The 23995-nt window shown below is 50.2% G+C and overlaps 1 protein-coding gene across 9 annotated transcripts in view; it reads left to right on the forward strand.

Annotated features, from left to right (window-relative positions):
- The window catches only part of ARSG (arylsulfatase G), a 103453-nt gene that overhangs the window by 32585 nt on the left and 46873 nt on the right, over nt 1-23995 (forward strand). For all 9 annotated transcript variants that reach the window (XR_006607016.1, XR_006607017.1, XM_013054503.2 and 6 more), the window contains one exon: nt 6828-7557. Coding sequence is in view for 7 of the 9 variants with exons in the window: in XM_013054503.2 (XP_012909957.1) it covers nt 7340-7557 (218 nt within the window). In the remaining 2 variants the exon portion in view is untranslated. The remainder of the gene's footprint in view (nt 1-6827; nt 7558-23995) is intronic.

The raw sequence follows: 23995 nt of genomic DNA on the forward strand, positions 1-23995 counted from the left end.
ACATACAAATTTTGGGAGGACATGAATATTCCACTCCCCGCAGAATCTCGTGCATTGCATTACAGAGGTAGAATAAAACCTGGGAAAGGAGACATCTGCAAAAATAGAAAAGATGGCACGTGGCGTTTAGTAGGAAGTTTCCAATTCTCATGCAAAACTGACAAAGGGAATAATGAAAGTTTGACACACGAACCACGGATCAATCTTACCATGACAGGGAGAAGCATCAGAGGGAGGAGGTAGGCCTGCCAGAAAAATTCAGACGTGAATCAGATCTCACTGCTAGATCTATAAGTCAGTGAACACGGAAACGGGGGCTCTGGGGACATTTTAAATCCCACCATGGGCTACAGTCAGGTCCAAAATTGAGAAATTTCACAGGACAAACAGCTGAATTTATTTACAAATATATTGCAGGGAAGAGAGAGGAGGAACTTATAAATGAAAAGAGAAGCGACACATGAACCAAATGTAATTTGTGGTGGGCTTTGTGCGGATCTAGTAGAGTAAAAAAAAAAAAATTGTAAAAGAATTAAGAAAATAAAACTTTGGCAAGACAGCAGAGTATAAACGCTGACTTAAACCCTGGAGTGTTGAGAATACTAACACGTTGTTAATTTTGAAAAGTGGCTATGAATAGGGTTGTGGTTATATTCTGAAAGAATTCTTATCTTTTAGAGAAACATATAGAAACAATGTTGGATGAAATTACATGATACCTGAGGTTCATTTCAGAAATAATCCAGGGTACTTGGAGGACGAGAAGCAGACAAGTAGAAGGGAGCACAGATGACAACGGGCTGGACACGTGCTGATAGCTGTTGAGTCAAGATGCTGGGTCCGGACGCATGAGTTTCTCAACTTTTGTATGTTTGACAACTTCTGTAGAATTTACTTATTGCAAATGAGAAGTAAATACTGCTTTGTAAAAAGTCCTTCAAAATTCAGCAAGCAGGGAGCGGATTTCAGGTGATTGACCTTGATCTGTGGTGCCTGGTCACATTTCTTGGGACATTTCTTCCCAAGGGGAGGATAGCATTTTAGCGAAAGGGTGTCATTCGGAGGCCCATCTACTTTCTCTCTTCTTCTGACATGCGTTCGAGGACCCAGATATAATTTCTCCAGGGCTGTTGAACTCACAGAGGCATGGCCTGATGCTACCTCTGCTCTCCCAAATTGGCTCTGCCACATAGCTTCCTTCTGTGACGGTTCCAACAGGTGGTTTGAGCTAACGCTATGCAGGAGGTCATATGCCCCACACGTGGACGAGCTTCCTGGAATTGTTGGGTTCACAGAAAGAATATTCCCGATAGGGTCTGGCTTGCTCCCATTATAAGATAAATAAGTGTTGGGGGCATAAGGTATCACATGATGACTATAGTTAACACTGCTTTTTGGTCTACTTGAAAGTTGCTAGGACAGTAGATCCTAAAGGTTCTCACCATGAAGAAGAAACCATTTCTCTCTCCCTTTTTTCTTGTATCTATAGGAAGTGATGGATGTAAAAAAAAAAAAAAAAAAGATTTTATTTATTTATTTGAGAGAGATAACAAGAGAAAACACGAGAAGGGAGTAGGGAGAGGAAGAAGCAGGCTCCCTGTTGAGCAGGGAACCTGACCCAGGACTCCATCCCAGGACCCTGGGATGGTGACCTGAGCCAAAGGCAGACATTTCACCGACTCAGCCACCCAGGAGCCCCAGAATGTGGTGGCTGTTAACTAAACTTATTTTAGCGATCATTTCACAGTATATATAAATCACATCATCACGTTGTATACCTTAAGCTTAGACAGTCCTGTGTGTCAATTACATGTCAATAAAACTGAAAGAAAAAGAAATTTTAAAAAATCACCTTTACCTCTTCTGTTGAGCTAAGACAGACCCCCCCCCCCAGATATACTCTAAAGAAAGCAATCTTTCTGAGCTGCCACTCCCCCCTCCCCCCGAACTGGCCTGTTAGGGAGGACCTTAGGACAAAGAAAGGGACCACAAAGATGTTTCTCTGTTTTTTCCCATGAGGATCTTGATTACACACAGACATTAAATAACCCTGAATAACTGTTCGTCTGGTTCCCCAGACCGTCTGGTTCCTCACCGCTTGCACCTGGATGCGGGCGAGGCAAAATTCCAGGAGTTGCTCACTGTTAGAGTCACGTGAGCACACGTGGGCACTGAGAAGGAGTGCCACCACCTTAGATTTTGTGCCCTGGTCACTGGGCTTGCCTCTCCCCCGCACCGTCTCTCACCTGGGCTCTCCTGGACAGGTGCAACTGACCCCTGATTCTCACCTTCCCTTTCCACCCCGTTTTCCCGGCAGGGCAGGGGCGAATTCTGGGATGTGTGGGTTGGAACTCAGGCTTCCTCCCTCCGCTGTTTGCTGCCCTCACCGTGACCGCCCTTTGCCCCGCTGGCCACCCTGCCCGGCAGTCCTCTCTGGTGCACAACGTCCCATAGCTGCACTGCTTCCTCTCTTACCTCCTGCAGAGCCTTCTGGAAGCATCACCTTCTTCACTTTGCGCCCCATGAGCCGCTTCCCCTTGATTTTTTTTCCTCCCCAGCACTGACGTTTGGCTCATTTCATTTCTTCCCCCGCGCTCCCCCCAACCACCACCCCCCCCACACCACAAGAAAAGAAGCAGCTTGAGGGCAGGATTTTGTGTTTCTTTCCCTGCCGTACGCACAGCATCTAGACTGAGGCCTGTCATTTAGTCTGCGTTTGCTGGACAAGGCACGGGGGTGGGAGGGTGTGGAGGGGTCGTGATGGGTGCAGACTGCACGTGGGCAGCCGAGACCCGAGGCTCCACCCCCTCCCCCTCCGGCCATCCCCCTGTGACTCCTGGTCCCCGCCGGCGCATGACCATGCTATGACTTGGCAGGTAAAGGAACAGAGCTCGGCCGCCGGAGATCACGCTCCCGCTGCGCCTCTCTCTTTTTTGGCCTTGGCTCATCAGAAGCTTTGTCTCTGGAAAACCAACAGAGCCCTTTGCCAGAAGTTCTGCCCAACCTTCTTGTTATTTCAGCTGTTCTCAAGGCCCTCTAGCAGGCTGCTTGGCCGCAGGGAGGTCCTCGGGGAACCAGGTCAGGTGGTGGACTCCCAGGCCTGGGCTTCAGACACCGTAGCGTGTCTTCGGTTGACTCATGCCATTCCGTTCCCGGCCCTTCTGGCCGACCACTGCCTGCCAGTCCTTCTACCGCTCAAGAGCACCTTTCCCCAGAAGCGAACCCAGAACCAAAATTTAGCAGATCCAGAACACTTGCTTTTCAGTAGGGTTCGTAGAGAAGAAGACAGATCATTGCTGAGTGGATGGACAACTCAAGTTCACCCTCGGGCTGCCCGGGGAGCATCGAGGCGTGGGGGGTGGCTCATACTTGCGCCCAGCAGGGATCTATCCCAGTTTGTTCTGCTTGGATGGAGCACATGGGTCTTCCTTGAGGGATTGTTGTGTCAGGTGGTCACATTCCTTCCAGCCCAGTGGATGGAGAAGGGGACGCTCTATTTCCCAAAGACTCCCCTTTTCTTCCTTAGACCACAGACAATGCTCCCTGCCTCTGCCCACTCTCCCTTCTGAGAGGGGCAGGGTGGTGCATAAAGAAAATTGGGAAGAGAACCTCAGATGAGGGGCGAAAAGTCTCAGGCTGCATCTTTTAAAAACCTCCCCCCAGCTTCACTGAGGTGTGATCGACAAAACGTGTATGTGTGTACTGCGTATGATGTGATGCTTTGATTACATAGACAATATGAAATGATGTCTACAGTCTCATGAGCACACCCATCACCTCGTTCAGTTGCACGTGTTTTACATTTTTTGTGGTGGGGACACTTAACACCTACCATTCTCCTCTTTGCTTCTATGTGTTGGACTTTTTTAGATTTCATGTGTAAGTGAGATGATATTTGTCTTCCTGTGCCCAGCTTACTGCACTCACGGTAATGTCTTCCAGGTTTATCAAGGTTTTTGCAAATGGCAAAACTTTCGTTTCCACGATCCTCCTTTTTCAAGGCTGAATACTATTCCATTGTGTATAGATTCTACATGCCGTACATTTTCTTTCTTCGTTCGTTCATGGACACGGAGGTTGTTCCCATATCTTGGTGATTGTGAATAATGCAGTCAACACAGGATGCCAATATCTCATGATACTGATCTCATTTCTCTGGATAGATACCCAGAGGTGCGATTGCTGGATCATATGGTCATTTTTAATTTTTTAAGAAACCGCCATCTTGTTTTCTATAATGTCAGTTTGGAGCTCAATCAAAGTCCATGGCTTTGGGTCCATTCTTTGAATGTCTGGTTTGCCTTTTCACTGTAGTTTAAAAAAATAAATGGGAAAAGATGAAATATCTCCCTGGAGGTAGGGGCATGAAGGATAATGCAATGGCGTCCTGGCTAAATTAGCTTATTTCCGTTTGGTGAAATTTTTAAGTATTAATGATTCTCTTTGAAAATCCTCAAAGGAATGTTTTATCATGGAACTGTTAAGAAAAACAATCTGTTTATTTATGTTCCCACCTTAATTTCAGCTTTTTTCTTAAGTGAATTTTTTTTCCCCTGGAGTCCTTCGCGTTGGGTCATTCCAAAATGGATTACTGACCAAGAATGAGGCCACTCTAGAGTTCCAAGCTAAGTAGCTTTAAGAAGAAAAGCCTCCTATGATTGTTGCTAATGGTCAGAAGCCAGTAGAATGAGGCTGGGAATCAACCAGCAGGTCAACAAGTGTTTGTTGGGCGCCCTCCTTGTGCAAGGGCTCTTTCTTCTTCTAGAAAGGGAGAAATCTTTGGGGCCTCAAGATCAACAAATACTGGTTGAATCTAATTGAGTTTGAAAGAATAACTCTCCTCTTGGAAAAGAGAAGAATTTGCATTTCTGAACAATTGATTCATTCGCCTCCAGATGACCATGACTGTTTACTTGAACTCCCTTTTATTTTGATTAAGTATGTATCTGCCCATCCTTTTGAGTTTATCTGGGTCTTGCAGAATTTACATACACAACCGCCCCCATCCGCTTGGGCTGGCAGTTGGGTTGGCTTCCTCAAGGGAAGGGATACAGAACTGCACATCACGTCTATCGTAATGCCAGCCCCAGTAGCATCTTTATGTATTTGTTCTCCTCTAATCCTCTCAATGGCTTGGGTGTCCCAACAGCTTTTTTACTCAGTCTAGAATTTCAAGTCTGTGCCTCCTTAGGAACCTTGTAAATTTAGGGATTTCAAGTGAAGTTGGGGTGATATGGTTTTATTCTATGGTCCCCATTTGCAATCTGCAGCTGAAAACATAACCTTCAATTCCTGTTTTTCTTTCTTTAAAAAAGATTTTATTTATTTATTTAAGAGCGAGAACGTGCAAGAAAGAGCAAACAGAGGGGGGTGCAGAGGCAGAGGGAGAAGCAGGCTCTCTGATGAGCAGGGACCCCCAACACCGGGCTTGATCCCAGGACCCTGAAATCATGACCTGAGCCAAGGCAGTGGCTTAACCAACTAAGCCACCCAGGCTCCCCACAGTTCCCGTTTTTTAAAATTCGACCTGATTTGTGCCTTTCGTCTTGTCACTGAAGTTGCATTATCTCCAGTAGGTTAAGCATCTCCAGTTTACATTCATTTTCTCCTTGGATAAGAATCATGATGTATTTCTTTCTAAGCCTTTTGGTGCTCCAAGTGCGATTTAAGGGCGATAGAGGTCTCACCCGGAAGCTTGTTAAACATACCCCAGCCTTTTTCCTATGAACCTGCATTTGATAAGGCCTGTAGCTGACTTCTATGTACACCCAAGTGGGAGAAGCTCTGGTTGAGCACGTCTTTAGATTTTAATAAAAATTACATCATCAAGATATAAAGGGACAATTTCCATTAACCTTTTTTGGAAATGCTGACACTTTATGGTGAAACATTTCAAACCATAAACTCAAATGTTCTACCTTAAGTACCTGTACACTCTCCACTAGATTATACCATTAATTTTCTTTTTTTAAAAAAAATTTATTTATTTATTTATTTGACAGAGAGAGAGAGAGAGATCACAAGTAGGCAGAGAGGCAGGCAGAGAGAGAGGGGGAAGCAGGCTCCCCGCTGAGCAGAGAGCCTGATGCGGGGCTCAATCCCAGGATCCTGGGATCATGACCTGAGACGAACCAAGGCGGGCGCTCCACCAACAGAGCCTCCCAGGCATCCTTGAGTGACTTTTTCCTTGACAGTTCCAATAAAACTTTATTATACAGACACTGAAATGGAAGGACCCTGGGATCATGACCTGAGCCGAAGGCAGAGGCTTAACCCACTGAGCCACTCAGGTGCCCCGTATACCGTTAATTTTCTTCACGTTTCTTTTTTTTCTCGAATGATCATTTTCCGTCAAGAATTTTACCGAGAAATAGTAGTTGACAGCATGACCATTAGAAAGAATCATGTCTTGATCACACAGATCTCACTCTTTCTTCTAGAATTTTCAATGGGTTTGAGAAGGTCATGATTTCTTGGGAATCAGAGACGCGTGGTAGGGTGGGCGTGGGGAAGAGCTGGGATTTCACAGAGCTGGGCGCTGGCCCTCGCCCCGTCCAGGGCACCGGGCCTCAGTGTCCCCATCCGTGTAGTGAGTGAGTTCAGAGGCCTCCTCGCTGATGGCGCTCCCAGCCCCGTGATCGGAGGTCCATCCCCAGCACTCTCATCACCATGCCTCAGGTGGAGAAACGGATGAACCAGCTACATATTCGAGTGAGAAGGAAAACATCTGTTGGCATGGAAAAGAGATTATTTCCTAAGCTACTGAGTACAACACAGCTGCTCTGGCAGATTTAACTCTGTTTTCTTGTCAATTTTTGTTCTTTCAGGAAACCTTGCAGAAACATGAAGCCGTCAACCATCTGGAACTGAGAAACTCACTCCAGGCTGACTGCGGCTTCTAGAACGTCCAGGTGTTCTGCAGATGGGAGAATCGATCCTGCACTCACCAGCTGGAGTCCCGAACACAGACGCACGGCTCCAGCTCCAGCGCTGACATCCCCGAGTCCAGACGGGTCCTTTGCTAAGTGGCCAAAGAGCCGTTGTTGACACTGAGGGCTGACGGTCGCGCACACAGCCGGTCCCTCCCTCGGAGCTGCAGGGAGACAAACCACATTCAGGGTTGCAAGTTTCCTGACTCTCTTGAATGAGGATTCCAAGTGGGGGACTCATTTCTGTAAGCCCACCACCCTTCTAGGGACCACCCCGAACGGGACCACCGCCACCGGTATCTTCTTGCCAACTCTCTGCCCTGAACGGGAGCAGGAGGAAGCTCTCGGAAAAATCTCTAGCTGTGGCCCACGGTCACTCCAGACAACTATTACCCTCCTGTCACCCCACCATGGGCTGGCTTTTTCTAAAGGTTCTGCTTGTGGGGGTGACTTTCTTGGGAGGCCTGTATCCATTTGTAGATTTTTCCTACAATGGGGACACAAGAGGCCAGAAGCCGAATTTCGTGATCATTTTGGCAGATGACATGGGGTGGGGGGACCTGGGGGCGAACTGGGCAGAAACAAAGGACACTGTCCACCTGGATCAGATGGCTGCTGAAGGAATGAGGTAAGTCTTGAAGGGGGCGAGGCAGCATCCCTTGGGATGCCGGACTCTCTGTGGGAAGGGTCAGCCTAGTGCCCTTGAAGAACAATTGATGGGTCCGTGTTGACTTAGTTAATTGATTGACTAATTTGGTTTGAAGCCAGTACAGCATCTTGAAGAAATCCATGCACTCACCCGTCTGATAACATTCAGGGTACATGTGTGTGCCTGTGTGTGTGTGTGTGTGCACGTGCATGTGCGTGTGTGTGTGTGTTAGGAGCTGGGAATACAGAGGTGAACAACTTACCTCTGCTACTTATCGTCTGCGGGAGGGGACAGGTTACAAAGAAAGTTGTACTGAGCCTGCATCGGGGATTTTTGGAGTCTGCAAGGGAGGCTGCAGAATCCAACTGGGGGTTCGGGGGAGAAGTGACCTTTGAAGAACAGGGAGTCAGCGAGGCACACGAAGGTAAGAGGACTTAGCTGTGAGCAGACTGGACTTACTCGTCTGAGGAAGGGCACACGTAACTCCAAGGGACCATCAGAGGGAAGGGCTTGTGTATCCCAGTGGGTCTGGATGTTCATAAGCCCCTTTCCTGCTCAGAAAGAGGACACGGATCAGAGCGTTCAGACTTCTGGGTACACATCTTAGGCGGACGGCGATCTGACCCCCCAGCTCAGATCCTACCGGCGCTGCATTTAACTCCGCCGTCCGGCTCAGTGGGAAGCGTTCCAGCTAGCTGGTTAGGACCCTGCTGGGGCCATCGCCACAGTGTCTCAGCCACTTGTATCCTGGAGCCCAGAGCTTCTGTGGTGATACAGACCCTCGGGGCTCCACGCATCTGGTCTTCCCTACTCTGGTCCATCCACCCCAGCTCGGCCAAAGTGAGCTTTCGAGGAACACTCCTCTGCTTCCAGTTCTTCAAAGGCATTTTGTGGCCCTAGGGATCCAATCCCAACTCTGTACTGCAGCTTACAAGACCAGCCCCTCCTCCACACTCTTCTCTGTGCAGCCCCTCTGTTCACTTGGGGCCTCCCTGGGTCTGGGCCTCAGCTAGCTGATTCCATCTTCCTGGTGCACTTTCTACTGCTTCTGCTGAGTTAGGTTCTACTCACCACCTGGGGTCTCGAGACCCTCCCGAGATCCTCCGGGAAATCTTTCTCAGATGTTGCCGGGTTCTCTGTCTACCATCTTGCTTCTCCCCATGGTGATTGTGTAACCATATGACCACCTGTTTCGGGGTGAGTAGAGGGCTACTCCCCCCCCCATTCATGCCCATCTGGAACCTCAGAATGTGACCTCATTTGGAAACAGGGACTTTGCAAATGTATTTCCTTTTTTTTTTCTTTTAAGATTTTTTAAAAAAAGATTTTATTTATTTGAGAGACAGAGACAGAGCACAAATGGGGGAGAGGGAGAAGCAGACTCCCCGCTAAGCTGGGAGCCGAACATGGGGCTCGATCCCAGGACCCTGAAATCATGACATGAGCGAAAGGCAGACACTTAACCGACTGAGCCACCCAAGTGCCCCTTAGTTGTGGATCTTAATGATACTTCCACTGAGGGTGACTAGTGTCCCCATAAGAAGAGGCGAGGACACAGAGAGACACCCAGAGGAGGTGATGGGAAGGCAGAAGCAGGGAATACGGTGACATGTCCCCGAGCTGGGAATGCCAGGGACCGCTGGCAGCCACAAGAAGCCAGGAGAGAGGCAGGGAACAGATTCTCTTTCTGAGCTTCCAGAGGGAAATCAACCTTCCTGACATCTTGGTTTCAGACTTCCAGCCTCCTGACCCGGGAGAGAATTACATTTCTGTCCTTTTAAGCCTCTCACTCATGCTCATGTGCTGCGGTAGCCAAGGAAAATCAGACACCTCCCTCTAGCTCTGGCCTTCAGGAAGAAAAATGTCTCTTCTTCCCCACTTGTACTCCTAGCACAGAGCACAGTGTCTGGTGCCCAGGAGGCAACTTATGCATCATTGTGTATTGGTGAATGGGCTTTAGGTTAAGATCCCTTGACATGTCATCCCCAATTCTGTGTGTTGGAATTTTCTTTTCTTTTCTTTTTTTTTCAAGAAGAGATTTAATCCATAGCATTGACTAGATCCTTACAGGGAACCGGGTGGCCAAATACTTAACAACTTCCGCTTTTGGTGTCGAGTGGGTTTGTGGGGAAGCATCTGGCCCATTATTGAAACCGAGATTTCTGAGGCCTGGACCCTCCCCTTCCAAGCTGTCCCCCCGCCCCCCCAACTTTGTCTCATCCCGAGCAGAAATGGCCCCTTGGGATCCAGAAGCAAGCACTGTGTGCTGGGCTCTCCTATTTCTTCTTCCCCTTGTGAAAGTATCCTCTCCATCTGGGCCTTGTGACAGGGGCCCGGCGGCCGGCCCTCTGGCCCGACGTCTGTGTCCGCCGCAGCTTTTCTCTCTGTGCTTTGTTGACAGGAAAGCGGGCTTCCTGTGAGGCCACGGATTGATTCATCGCTGGCTCGGCCCCTGCCTACTCACGGCCGGTGGGGAACCATGACTTTCAGACAAGAACTCCTATTGCCAAACAGGGTCTCTGGGTGACTTGAGAAAGTGTCTTTTTTCTTGTCTCTTTCCTTTTAGAATATTGCTTCCTCGGACTCCCACGACAAATTACCACCCATCGTGTGCTTCAAGCAGTTCCTACTTATCCTCTCAGGGGTCAGGAGACTTAAAAGTCCTGAATCAAGGTGTCAGCAGGGTTGGTTCTTTCTGGAAGCTCCAAGGGAAAATCAGTTTCATGACCCTCTTCTTGATTCTGGTAGCTGCAGGCCGTCCTGGGCCTCCGGGGCTTGTGGACGCATCACTTGGTTCTCTGCCCCAGCTCTCTGCCTTACTGGTGCGTGTTTAACTCCCCTTCTTCTCGTAAGGCCACCGTCACTGGCTTTCGGGCCCATCCTCATCCAGTATCAACTCGATTACATCTGCAAAGGCCCTATTTCCAAATAAGGTCATGTGCACAGGTTCTGGGTTGACATGAAGTTGGGGGTGGGGGGTGCTCGTCAACCCAGAACAATGAGCCAACCGCCTGTATCTTTACCCCTGCTCCTCCCATAATCTGTAATGTAGCAGGTGCTGGATGAATGAGCGTCGCTCTAAAGACTAGCAATCCTGCTGAAGAGGTCAGCCTCTGGCGTCAGGCTCTACTGCTTTCCATCTGTAGGACTCTGGACAAGTTCCATCAACGCTTGGAGCTTTGTTTTCTTCTCCTGGAAATGGGGACCATGGTAGCACCCACCTCAAAGGACGTTGTTGGGATTAAATTAAGTAATCAGAACCCATGCAGGTAGTTAGCACAGAGCCTGGCTCTCGGTAGACCTGGATATGTGTGAGTTACAGTTAACTTTGGTGTTGGCATTAGAAATAATACCCACCTGAATTGTCGATGTGAATTGGCTTCTCCGCATAACGAAAGGTCTAGATGATACATCACGGAAGGAGACATGGGTTCCGGAGACAAATCCTTGTTACTCTCTAGGTGGACCGTCCACAAGGAGCCAACATCTGTATTTGAATCACAAGTGACAGTTTTGGTAGTGGATAACCCATGCTGAGCACATGGGAGCTTCCCGGCTTTGGGCATCAACCCCGTTAATTCTGGCCACCTCCCTGTGCTTCTTTTCTTTCACAGGTGAGGAAGTCAAGGTCAAGCCACTTGCCCCAACTTGGCTGTCTCCTTGGGATCTGCTTGAGTCTTGAGTCTATTCCTTCCTGGACCAAGTCCCCAAGGCAACCCTTAAATGTCTCCATGACGTTTCCCTGCCAGCACACACCAGCAGTGTGGTTTTTTTTTGGTTGTTGCTTTTTTTTTTTTTTTTTTAATTCCCCACTTACTTAGGATAGATGCAATTTTCCAAATCTGTCATTGGAGCAGGCACCATTCACAGCATAACCATGATGGCATCAAGGTTGCAGAACAAAAGGATTCCTTGGGGGAAGAAAGGCAGAGATGTTAGTCCCCCAATTTTGGTTCCTTACAGACATCCTAACTTCCATGTACATAGCGGTAATTGTGGCCAGAACACCCACAGTCCCGAGGGTTATGATAGACCTTAGTCACGTACAGTAGTTCCAGGTCAAAGAGTGTCCCCATCATGCTATCACATAGGGGGGAACTGAAGCCCAGACAGGAGGGAAGTGATTTTACTACTCCAGTGGCTTTCCAGCATGTGGGGGCCGGTTATCCACTTTGCAGATCGATTCCATTAAAAATAACAATGAACAATTTATTTGTGAAAAAAATGAAGTCTCCAGAAAGTAGTGGATGTCTCTTTATCAGAAGGCATCGCTGTTCTGGGCTCCCAAGCATTTAGCGACAGCCCACCTGGGCACTTCCAAGCGACTGGGCCCCTCGCACCTGTCAGTGGGTTCAGCAGACAATGTACCTTTTGCCCTTGACCCGGTGGGCTGGGCATTTTGTCACTGTCCGGTGCAAATCTGAGTTGAGCGGTGCTGTTGAACATGAAAATTTAAGAAACAATAAGATAATGCAAGGAAAATCAAAATGTTGGAATTTAGGTGAAAAGGCCAGAGACTTGGTAATGAACTAAAACTCAAAACTTTTCAAGCAACTGGAGAAAGGGAGTCCAAGACAGCCTGCGTGGCCACGGGAACTAGCGGAAGGAAGCACTCATGCTTTAAAAAAAAGGGGAAAAATAGTATTTCACTGGGATCTCTTCCAGCTCTTAGGAGAGAGTCAACTCTGAAAATAGTCACATCATTTAAATGATTACGAGAACCCGGTGAATAACCTTGATAGTGCGACAGGAGCTTGGTTCTTGTCCCCTGCACACCAAAGAAGGCTTTCACCTTGTTCACCTTGTGATGAACCAGCAACCGATTCTTGGCAATTCTAGGAGTGAGCGGTGACTCCTGGCTGATGCCTGGGTTCTGGTAGCGGCTTAGGGTGTCCAAACTGGGGTTTGAGCACGTGAATGCTCATGACCTCTAAGTCTCTGGGGGAAGTGGGCCCAGCCAGGCAAGCCCAGATCCTGGATGATCACGTGGAGTCTCCCAGGCTGGCTCAGAAATCAGGCTGACCAAACACTGTAAACCATTCACTCGTGCGGACCGACTTGGAAGTATGTTACCTTTGCCCCTTGGTTTCCTTCCTTCCTGCTTCAGCCCTTCTGGGCCCCCAGTCTAATCTGAGTCAGGCCAGTTCTGCTGCTGAGCAGAGGCTCGGACTTAGCTAGGAACCAAAGATCAATATTCATCACTGGAAGGTCAGAGGCTCCCAAGGGCTTGAGTCTGTTTCTAGAAAGGGCCTCGGAGAGGAATGAATTGATCTGTCAATTTAGTCAAACACCTCGTGTGATTTCTGCTCTCAGCATTGGTTTTCTGCAAACAGGCATCTATCCTGTTAGCTCTCAGAGTTTTCTTGGCTAACCTGTTGCCTTCGGGAGGGTTTTGCAGCAAAAAATCCCGAGGACACTGGGCTGGCACTTTCGAAGACAGGGGATGGTTGTGAGGTCTTCCTGAGAGCTAGGGTGAAAAGAACATTCTGAGTGAGACTTATAAGAGAAAGATTCCCTCCCTGCATGTAAACCCTGTTCAGCTTTATCTCCATTCTTTCCCCAAAGGACATAAAATCACGCAATGCCCACCTACCAGCCGGGCCAAGATGAAGCCTACACAGAGGGTTCAGCAGGGTTTAGGCTCGTGGTTCTGTTTAATAGATGGGAACCAGCAGGAATAACACTGTCTAGATAACACCCAAGCTTCGAGAAAAGGAACTGAACTACTGGCCCGTGAGGCCTTGGTGCCAGCCTGCTTCACAACCACAAGTTCAAAATTGCCTGTCTAGCGGCAATTTCACGTAATTTGGCAAGGAGTCTCCACCAAGAGTCCATCATAGGACAGATTCTGGGAGACTCCAGCCAACTGTGCCCTAAGAAGCTCCAAGCAGGTGGTGAAGAAGCTAAGAAAAGCAGCTTTTATTTGTATTTATTTATTTATTTATAAAGATTTATTTATTCTTCTGAGAGAGAGAGTATGAAGGGTGGGCAGAGGGAGAGGGAGAGAGAGTCTCAGATAGACTCTTGTCTGAGCGCAGAGCCGGATGTGATCCCATGACCCTGAGGTCACAACCCTGAGATCGTGAGTTGGGCTGAAACCAAGATCAGTCGCCTGACCGACTGCACCACCCAGGCGCCCCAAGAAAGACGGCCTTTAGCATGCAGAATGGAAATGTGCTGTATGAGGAGGAAACCACATACCTCCTGCTCTCTCCGACTCGGGGCTTTAGTCCCCTGGATTGGGTGGAACTGAACTTGGATCCTCTGGGATGGATTGAGCACGTTGCTTATCCCTTGGTCACAGTCAAGAATGAGAAATGTCTATGCTGGGCTTCTCGCCTTTTGGATGATCGAACCAAGAGCCAGAGCATGTTAAAGACATTTGCGTTGAGCTGCAAAAAGAGAGAGGCCATTGCTCCAGAGGGAAGCCAAGAGGTACTGGACCTCACTGTTGAGACCTTAAAGATGAGTAAGAATTAGCCAGATGAAGGGGGAGGAAAACATGTTGTAGGCAGAGGGAAAAACAGGAGCAAAGACCCAGAAACGAAAGGTGCCCTCTCACTGGACACAGATTACTGGAGGCTCCCGCAGGCACTGTCCTAGATGCTGGGAAGCCATCCCTCATCCAAACAAGAAACGGCCATTCCAGTGGTGGAGCATGGCTGGGACAGGGAATGTGAGGCTGGACCGAAGGACAAGGCCGCTGGTGAAGGGTCTCATGCCCATGTTCAAGTGTTCGGCTTGGAGGCAGTGGGGGCCCTGAGGACTGAAGACATCGGCCTGCATTTGAGATGGATCACTCCAGCTTCCCCGGCGTGGCCCACACTGGCAGCTGGGAGGGCAGGGGGCAGATTGCAGGAGTGTCCGGGATGGCATGGCTTAGGGCTGTGGTAACCGGGAGGTGTCCAATTTAAGAGGCACCAAGATGCCCGTGTGTGTGTGTGTGTGTGTGTGCATCTTGTCATGCACCTTGCGTGTGTCCATCCTTGAGCAAAATTGTACTCATATCCACAACGAGGATGTGGAAAGGAAAGGGGGAAATTGCTAAGGATCATACCCAGCTCAGCTGCAGGAATCTTTTTTTTTTTTTGAAAAGAGCAAGAGTATGGATGGATAGATGGATGGATGGATGAGTAAACAAAACCCACCAAGTGTACTCTTTGCTGCCTTATTTGCATGTAGTTTACAAAAGGCCTGCACATCAGTGACCCCACCTGACAACTTTCTGAGCGCTGACTTGGCGGTCTTCCCATTTAACAGAAGGCAACATGGAGGCCAGGCTGCATTGGTGGGTCCCACTAGAGTTTTTCTCCAGTTCTCACCTCCCGCTCTGTCCCTCCAAGCACAAAGGCCACAGCAAATAATTTTTAAAACCTATTTCTGCCTCCAGGACTTTAAATTATGAATGGAGCAAAGACAGTTCTCATTCTAGGCACACCACAGTTCAGACAGCGGCCCCAGCAAGCCTTGTCATTTATTTTAAATTCCTCATAGATGAAGGCTGGATAGGCTTAACTTCGCAACGTTATGTCTCTCCAGGGCCTTTTGGGACAGCGTTTCCAGCACTAAAGTTTTCTGATTCTAATACCCACAATTTATGTGATGATGATTTGCTTTGGTTTCTGTCTGGCTGTGGCTAAATTTGCGTTGATTTTCCTGTTAACTGGCTGCTGTCATGTCTGGCTCTCTACTTCCAGCCTGCCTTTACAATCTATGTTCAGACTTTAATTAGGACCCCTGTTGGTGAACTGGCCTGAGCCTGCCCAGATAGATTTGGGGAAAAACAAAAAAGAAGCTTTCCAAGCAGCAAGACCATTTTATCGCTTATTAACTAGTCTCTGCCAAACGGAGACAGAGGCTGGGAGAGAGGAGAGATGATGGGCAGGTCAGTTCACTGGGCTGCATGGGGTGTTGGTAGTATTGGGGGGGGCGGAGTATGGCGAGGGTACCGACAGGATTCCCCAAAGACTTGGACATAAGGGAGAGAAGATGGTTTCTGAGCATCAAGCGATGCGAACGTTAACACAAGCTGGGGACTAATTGAACCCTCAAAGGCATCAGTTTGAGCAATTTGGGGCCAAATGGACAAATGTATGTTTTCCAACTAAATGACCTCTTCACGTTTTGTTTGCTCGCCCACCAGAGTTTGCCGGAGTGGCTCCATGCCGCCAAGGCACGCTGTCTGGGGCTGCTCTTGCGACTCTGACCCTGCCCTTGCAGAACCCGCAGTCTGGGGAGGAACTCAAAGTTACACATTTCTCATTTCTTACGCATTTCTCAAAGTGCCGTAGGAACGCATGGCAGCGATTCCCACAAGGGTGGTGTTGTGTGATCAAGGAGAGCCCATCCCCAGGACGACTGTGCAAGACAGCCAAGCAGAGAGAGTATCTAGGCAATGCCTTTCGGGTTCAGCCCACGGGTACTGGTCCACAGTAGAAGAGGTGGCTTCAACAATAGGAATTATTTTTTCACCGTCCCAGAGGCTGGGAAGTCCAAGATCAGGTTGCTAGTGGGGTTGGGTCCTGCTGAGGACCCTCTCTGCAGGCGGTCCCCGTCTCACTGTGCTTCACATGGAGGGGGAAGAGAGAGAGAGAGAGAGAGAGAGAGAGAGACCTCTGGTTTCTTCCTCTTCTTATAAAAACACTAATCCTATCATAGGGACTCTACCCTTGTGACCTTGTCTAAATCCAGGGACCTCCCCAAGCCCCCACCTGCAAATACCATATAGTAAAATGTAGTGTAGGGATTTCAGTCCCACGTGCTGGGGCAGAAAATTGTGATTCATAGCCTTTGTGCAGCGCAGACCCACTGACAAAGATTGGTCCTTAGAGGATGGTATTTCCCTAAACCTAGCAAATTGAAGGATTTTTCTCTAATCCATTAGAGTTATCTTCGCATTAATTAATTCCATAATCACCAAGGCAAGCTTTGTTGACCTCTGTGACACTGTGGTTCCTGCCCTCATCCCTGGAGCGAGTTGGGAGACAGTCATTCTGGTGTTTCTCTTGGGCTCATGTGGTTTGTGCGGATGTGAGTCAGGCTCTTGGGGCGGACACCACTGAAGGGGAGTCTGGGGACCTCCCTAGACCAAGACTAGTCACCTGCCTAAGGTAATTCCCTCTGGGTTTACCTTACCAAAGCTCCCGATTGGCCCAGTGCCAGCCAGTCTTCTCTCCGAGGTAAAGGTAGCAGAAAGAACATGGGATTTTTGGTTGGGGACGCCTGACTTAGGTTCTAGCTCTATTGTTTCCCAAATATAGGGCTCTACAGTCTTGCCTACGGCACAGAGTAAGGTGCCTCTACACCCATACCAGCTGCACGGGCTTGAGAAAGCTGCTGAAACTCTCTCTGCCTCACCTCCCTTATCTGTAAAATGGGAATCCTAGGCATTCGAAATCAGACGTGCAATACAACTGGGGTGGCAGTCCTTCGATAAACGGCAGTTATTTCTATTAAGATAATAATAAAGTTAATACCTATTTCTACTTTAGGTCTCAGCTTCTGTGCACATTCCTTCGAGAATTGCTCGCTTCCTCAACATGCCTATATGCATGCCTTGCGTGTTTTTGGAACCCCCCGTGCTGACTGTTCCCGGAGCTCTCTCACACGCTGGGGTTAGCCAGCTCCCTTCCTGAACTCTGGGCCACCCTAGGGCAGGGCTTGATGCTGTTCCGTGACATTCTGGGCTCCTATCCTGTTACACCCACACTGGGGTAGCCAAGACTCTCGGGTTTTAAGTGGAAGCAGCACAGCTCAGCCTGCCTGTGCACAAAAGGGGCGGAGCTTACTTTCTTAAACTAAACTCTGCAGAGAGTCCATCTGATGTCCAGGCTCCTGAGCCAGTTGCTTCCTTTTTCTTCCAGGCTCCTCCATATGGCGGGAAAGGTGGCCCTCTGGGGAGCCTGCCCAGGTCACAGGCCGTGGGCCGGATCTTCGAGGACACGAGATTGTGCCGCTCTGCTTAGCCCACAGCAGAGGCCCCTGCCGCGGTGGGCTGGGTGGGTGTGGGGCACGAGAGGCATGGGGAAGGGGTGAGTGCAGAAGTAAAGCGCGCCTGACGCCTGTCTGGTCCAGCCCAGATGTTATCCGATGAAAGTGTACATTCAGACCCGAAGAGGCTGCCAGGAAGTTTCACGTGCTCTAGAAGCCAAAGTCCAGACTCATCATCCGGGTGGGGGTTGGGAGGACACCGTGGAGGATGGGCAGGAATTTGGAAGGGCAGGAAGAGGCCTCTCTCTGACTTTCTGGGCTGATGTGTTGCAGAGTCGAGGTGCTGGAGAGGCGCGTGTGGGACACCAGGGAGGAAGCGATGGCAGATGTCCTGGGAACAAGAGTCCCATTGGGCTGGACTCCGGGGCTCCGTAGGGGGGGAGTGTTTGTGTCCTGGTGCTGCCGTGACAAGGTAGGACGCGCGGAGAGGCCGAAAACGACAAAAATGTATTTTTTCACAGTTCTGGAGGCTGGAAGTGAAAAATGAAGATGTTGGCCGAGGCGTGTTGCCTTTTAAGTTCTAGGATAATTTCTGCCTTGGCCTCTTCCAGCTTCTGGTAGTCCCGGGCATTCCTCAGCTCGCGGCACTGTCCATCCCTGGCCTTCGTCCTCCTGTGACCACCTTTCCTCTGCGCGTCTCTGCATCCTCTCCTGGCGTTCCCCTCGCTCTCTTCTTAGGCCAGTCCCAGGAGGTGAAGGACTCGCCCTAATCCAGCATGACCTCACCTTCACCGCTTACATCCCCAATGACCCTGTTTCCCAATAGGGCCACATTCTGAGGGACGGGGTTAGAATGTCAACCTGTCTTTTTGAGGGACACAGTTCAGCCACATCAGGCAGCAGAAGGACCCAGAAGGTCGAAGAGGTAGGTGGAGCCAGAGCCTGATGGGTTATGGTGGCCACGCAGAAGGAAGTCACTGAAGACATGGGATCCGGGGTTGGTATGACCCCCTGGTCTGCATGCTAGCGTGGGCTGGGGGAGGGGAGTGAGCCTGGCATCCTGGTCACTGCAGTGATCTGGGTGAGGCACAATGGCTGTATACCTCCTGGGTGGCATCGCGGGGCCGGGAGGGGGGGGGGCGGAGCCGAAGGAGCAGGGAAATGGCAGAGAGGGTCCTGCAGATGAGGTCTCAGCCTCCAGCCAGGTTTACTGGGAGGGAGGAGGGCACGGGGTCTTGGAGGGAGGACTCTGAGCTTGGTGCTGTGCACACGGAGGCCCAGGTGCTGTGTCCCATGCGTGAGGCAGGGACTGTGATGCCTGGGGAGTGTGAGCGGCAGCCAAGGGCCACGCCTGCCCCGAATCCCACCCGTTGGTGCCCAGCACACTGCTCTCCTGCATATCTGGAATGTTCTCTCTCCCCCCATTTAGCGAGTCAGGACACTGATTACCTTGACTGCCGTGAGTTTTTAAAAGCCTGCTCTGTTCCTTGAGCTCTGCTGGGTGCTTTGTGCACATCATCCCACTGAATCCCTCAAATAAGCTGGTGAAGCAGGTGTGTTATGCCCATTTTGCAGAAGAAGATACTGAAGCCTAGATGCAGTTAGCTGTCTAGTCTCACACTAGGGGGAGGGGAGGATTTAACAAGGCCTTGTTCGTCCACGTGTTTGCCCTCCTATCACTCTGCCTCCTGTAGTGCTTGCTTGGGGTTTCTCTGATGGGGCTTTGTCTTCTCAGCCACACGTCCCCACACTTCTGCTAAAGTAGAGCTACATGATGGAAAGGGCTGTGGGTTCCTCCCTGTAGCTCCCCCAGCAAGTTCTGCTGCGGTTGGCTGAAGTCCCCTGAGGCTCCTGGTGGCTGGAGTAACCAGCTGCGTGCCCTAGGACCCCAAGGGCTATCTTGGTGCTGCACTCTCAGAGGATTGCTTTCCTGGGAATTGTACAGGGCACACACCTCGCCGGGCTAAGATTGCCCTGGGGCCTCCAGTTGCCTGGGGCCCCATCTGGCTGTCTCTGGTGCTGAGGGGAACCCTTTCTCGAAAAACCTGTGGTCCATCTGGCCTGTGCTCCAATGCCCAGCCTGGGCAGCAATGATGGAGGGTCTGTAGGCCACCATAACGGCTTTGGATTTACTTAGATTGCGGTGAGAACCCATTAGAGGGCTTCCAGGCAGAAATTAATGTTAGCTGATAAATAGATTTTGAGATTACTTTGGCTGCCTCATGGAAAATAGAGGGCAGGATAGTTGGGAGCAGGAATGGAAGTGGGGAACAGGGTGGCCACGTACAGCGGGGCAGATGGCGCACTGCTCAACTCCGGACAACAGCGTTAATGGCATCCCCTGGGGAAACTATAATATTGACTATGGTAGTAGTCTGGGTGCCAGATGATAGCAGCTTGGACTAGGACGTTAGCAGGTAGGTGGAGAGAAATGGACAGATTCTGGATATATTTGAAAGTGGAGTCCTATCAGGAATGGACTAATAGTTTGGCTGTGGAGGGGGAGGGAAAGAGAGGAATCAAGATGACTCCTTTGGGCTGAGTAGCCGAGTAAGAGACAGTGCTATTTCCCGAGATAGGGAAGGCTGGAAGCGGAGAGCAGGTGTGCAGGGACACATCTAAATGAGACCAGATGAACTTGCAGAGACTGGCAGAGAGCACAGCCACGTACCACGTGGGAACAACGTCTGGGTCCCAAGTCCAGCAGATCTTCTTCTTCTTGCTCTGGGAAGCCCGGTGGGCCCAGGGACAAGTGGGGTCTGAGACAGAACCCATGCGGCTAGGCAGGGCCAGCTCTATGGGCGTCAGCCCGGTGCAGCCAGACACAGCCCCCCGCTTTAGGAAGGCCCTGCTCTTGGTTCGAAGCCCTGTCATTGCCATCTTGAAGTGTGTAGTAGATTCTGAGCAAGGGCTCCCTTGTTTTCTCTTGCACGGGGCCCTGAAAATTGTACAGCTGGTTCTGTTGTAATAAAGAGGCGACACCAACAAGCCTGGGCCAGCCCGCACACAGCTTACGGAACGTGCAGTTTCAACTAGGAATGAATCCGAGGTTAACATAGATGCTCAGACCTGCTATGAATGCAAGGTGCCTGGGTTGTGGTAAGGGCTTGTTAAGCCTGAGCTGGGAGTGATAAGAATTATCATAAGGGACAAATATTTAGGAGTGGGAGCTGGGCGGGTCACGGGCATCAATCTCAGGTTGAAGAGAAAAGGTTGGGCGGAGATCAGCGTTTGTCTTGGGAGCAACAGTGGGACGGCAAGGTGGAACTTGGTCTGGAATTCCAAGAGTAGGAGTCACTGGCTGCCTGCCCCATCCAGGACCCTTGGGGCCCCCAGGATGTCTGGCAGGCGGGGATGCTTTGGAGAAGCCCGTGCCTGGGAAATGGGCACATAAGGATTGAGGGAGGGGAAGCTGCAAGTGCGTCTTCCAGCCCCGGGGGACTGAGGGTCAGGAAGGAATGTCGGCGGGGGTGGGGGGTGGGAGGCCAGAGCCCCTGGTCCCCCTGAGGCCTGGAGAGAGGCCTCGCCCAGCACCTGTGTCCCCAGCGGCGCGTGTTGGGGCCCACGCCTTCCCTGCCCTCAGCCTCAGCACAGCCTACTTCCAAGAGTGGCTGCAGGTCCAAGCCTAAGCTTCTGGAACCTCGAGGTGCCATGTCACGGCTCCCTGAGGATGTCCCTTCTTTGCCATTTGTCACCTTGAAAAATGGCGTCAGGGACTTTAGCCATTTTCGGGGTGATTTCTGGGGAGGGGAGGCTGTGGGAACCCGCTGCTGTGGGCTGAGGAGGTCTGGAGCCGAGGAAGCCCAGTGGAGAACTGTTTCTTCCAGAAACATGAATTCCCAGAACGGCTTGACAAAGAGACCCCGAAGCTGTTGAGTGTGGTGGCCTCTTGTTCTCAGGCAGGACCCCAAGGAGCCCAGGTGTCCAGGTGCCTGGTTTTCCTCTTGAAGGTTTTCAGGATTGGATGCTCCTGGGCCAAATCTGGGTTGACCATAACAGTGTTTTGTCATGTTATTTCAAGAAGTTCTTCTGACGTCCAGTTAGCGCTCCTCTCCTTTCTCAGCCAGCGGCATTTGGAGGAGCGTGTGTGTGTGTGTGTGTGTGTGCACGCGCGGTGGGGGGAGTGTGGTGGGTGCGTGTGTCCCACACCCGTCTTTGGATGCTGCCTCTAAACTTCTTGGGCCCGTGCCCTGAGTCTGAGGGACTGTGAGCATTTCCTCTCTGCTTAGAAACCTCTCTCTCTCTCTCTCTCTCTCTCTCTCTCTCGGGGCGGGTCTCCTCCTAAGACAGCCTGTGGAGTGGATATTCCCAGCCCCTTCCCTTCGGCTTTCCAGATGGGCTTTGACCTTCCTGGTGGAGGCGACGTGGTTATGGGGCCTGCACAGAGGATTTGGGATCGGATGGGTCTGAGTTTATAGGCTGCCTGTGGACCCTCGTTTAAGGCAGGGGGCTGGCACGGAGCAGAATGCCTGGGTACCAACCGCGGCTCTCCTGTGTCCGGCCGTGGGTCCCGCTGCCTCAGTCTCCCCATCTATATACTGGGTATATACTCCCCACCTATATACAACAGCACAACCTAGGGCTGCCGCGTTCAATGAATTAACACTCACAAAAGGCCATGCCCACGGTTAGTGTGACGGAAGTGGTTGTAATCATTCGCAGGAAAGCAGAAACGGCCTTGTAAGGCTTTTGTTCAGAAACTAGACTGAACGGTCACTGAGGACAGGAACTGGCTCTGTCCTTCCTCAGCGTCTGTCATGGTTCCGTCCCTGCTTGCCGCTAGTTTGGGACTAAATTGAATGAAATGATAGGTCGCCACCTGAGTTATACATGAGTGTTTTCCCGTCTGAAGAACAGCGCACCTGACACCCAGCTTCGTGCGCCTCTTCAGCTGGAATCTGGCATTTTCCTCTGAGTCTGTAAGATTTGGATGATTTTCTAAATTGAAGTGAAATCCTCATGACATAAAATTAACCTTTTTTTTTTTAATTTTTGAAAGATTTTATTTATTTATTTGAGAGAGAGAGAGAGCGAGCAGGAGTGGGGGCGGAGAGAAGCAGAGAGAGAAGCAGATTCCCTGCTGAGCAGGGAGCCTGATGTGGGACTTGATCCCAGGACCCTGGAGATCATGACCTGAGCCGAAGGCAGACGCTGAACCAACTGAACCACCCAGGTGGCCTCAAATTAACCATTGTAAAGTGAACAACTTGGGTGCCTGGATGGCTCAGTGGGTTAAGCGTCTGCCTTTGGCTCAGGTCATGATCTCGGGGTCCTGGGATTGAGCCCCACGTCAGGCTCTCTGCTCAGCGGGGAGCCTGCTTCCCCCCCCTCTCTCTGCCTGCCTCTCTGCCTACTTGTGATGTCTCTCTCTGTCAAATAAATAAATAAGTATAACTTTTTAGAAAAAGAAGATTAATGGGAAAATCAGGGCTCTGGGATCAAGCCCCACGTCGGGCTCCCTGCTCGGCAGGAAGCCTGTTTCTCCTTCTCCCACTCCCCCTGCTTGTGTTTCTTTTCTTACTGTCTCTCTCTGTGTCAAATAAATACATAAAATCTTCAAAAAAAAAATTAAAGCAAACAACTCAGAGACATTTAGTGCATTTATAACATGATACAACTACTATCCCTATCCAACTTAGAAATATTTTCATCCTCCTAAAATGAGACCTCATGCCCAGGAAGTAGATTCTGCCCGAGACCCCCCCTCCCGCCAGCCCCTGTTTTCCATCTCTGTGGATTTACTGACTTGGGGCATTTGACTGTTTTTGAAGGGCTTCTCCATTCATGTCTTGTTTTCAAGGTGCATGTGCATTGTAGCAGGTGTCATTCTTCTTCATGGACGTAATTCCCCCAGCCGGTGGATGGTCTACACTTTGTCCACCCACTCGCGGAGCGGGTGTCACCTCCACCTTTCAGCCACGGGGAACAGGGCTGCTGTGATTATGAACGTGTCAGTACGTGTCTGAGTACCTGGTTTCATTTCTTGTGGGGACTCCCAGTCCTGCTGGTGGAATTATTGGGTCACCTGGTCAGTCAGTTGGTAAGATTTTAAAAATTTTTTCCTTATAATCCCTAGGCTTGAGAGAGAAAAGCGTGGCTGGACGGCTCAGTTGGTGAAGCATCTGTCTTCGACTCAGGTCATGATCCTGGGGTCCTGGGATCGAGCCCCACATCAGGCTTCTTGCTCAGCAGGACACCTGCTTCTCTCTCTCCCCTTTGACCCTCCCCCTGTGTGTGCTATGCTCTCTCCCTCTCTTTCTCTCTCTGACAAATAAATAAATAAAATCTTAAAAAAAAAAAAAAAAGAAAAGGAGAGAGAAGGAAAGGAGGAGGAGAAGAGGAAACCACTGTGTTGCTGAAACACGCTGCAGTCCTGACTACCCTCCAGGGCCATCACCCCTCCAAATGCCAAGGTCAATGTGAAGGGCAGGGTGTTCAGGGCCCTCTGTAATCAAGCTGGGGGGTGGGGGAGGAGCTCTGTAGGGCA

The sequence above is a fragment of the Mustela putorius genome, unplaced genomic scaffold, assembly GCF_011764305.1.
Source record: "Mustela putorius furo isolate JIRA1106 unplaced genomic scaffold, ASM1176430v1.1 tig00000487_pilon_pilon_pilon, whole genome shotgun sequence".
Lineage (NCBI taxonomy): Eukaryota > Metazoa > Chordata > Mammalia > Carnivora > Mustelidae > Mustela > Mustela putorius.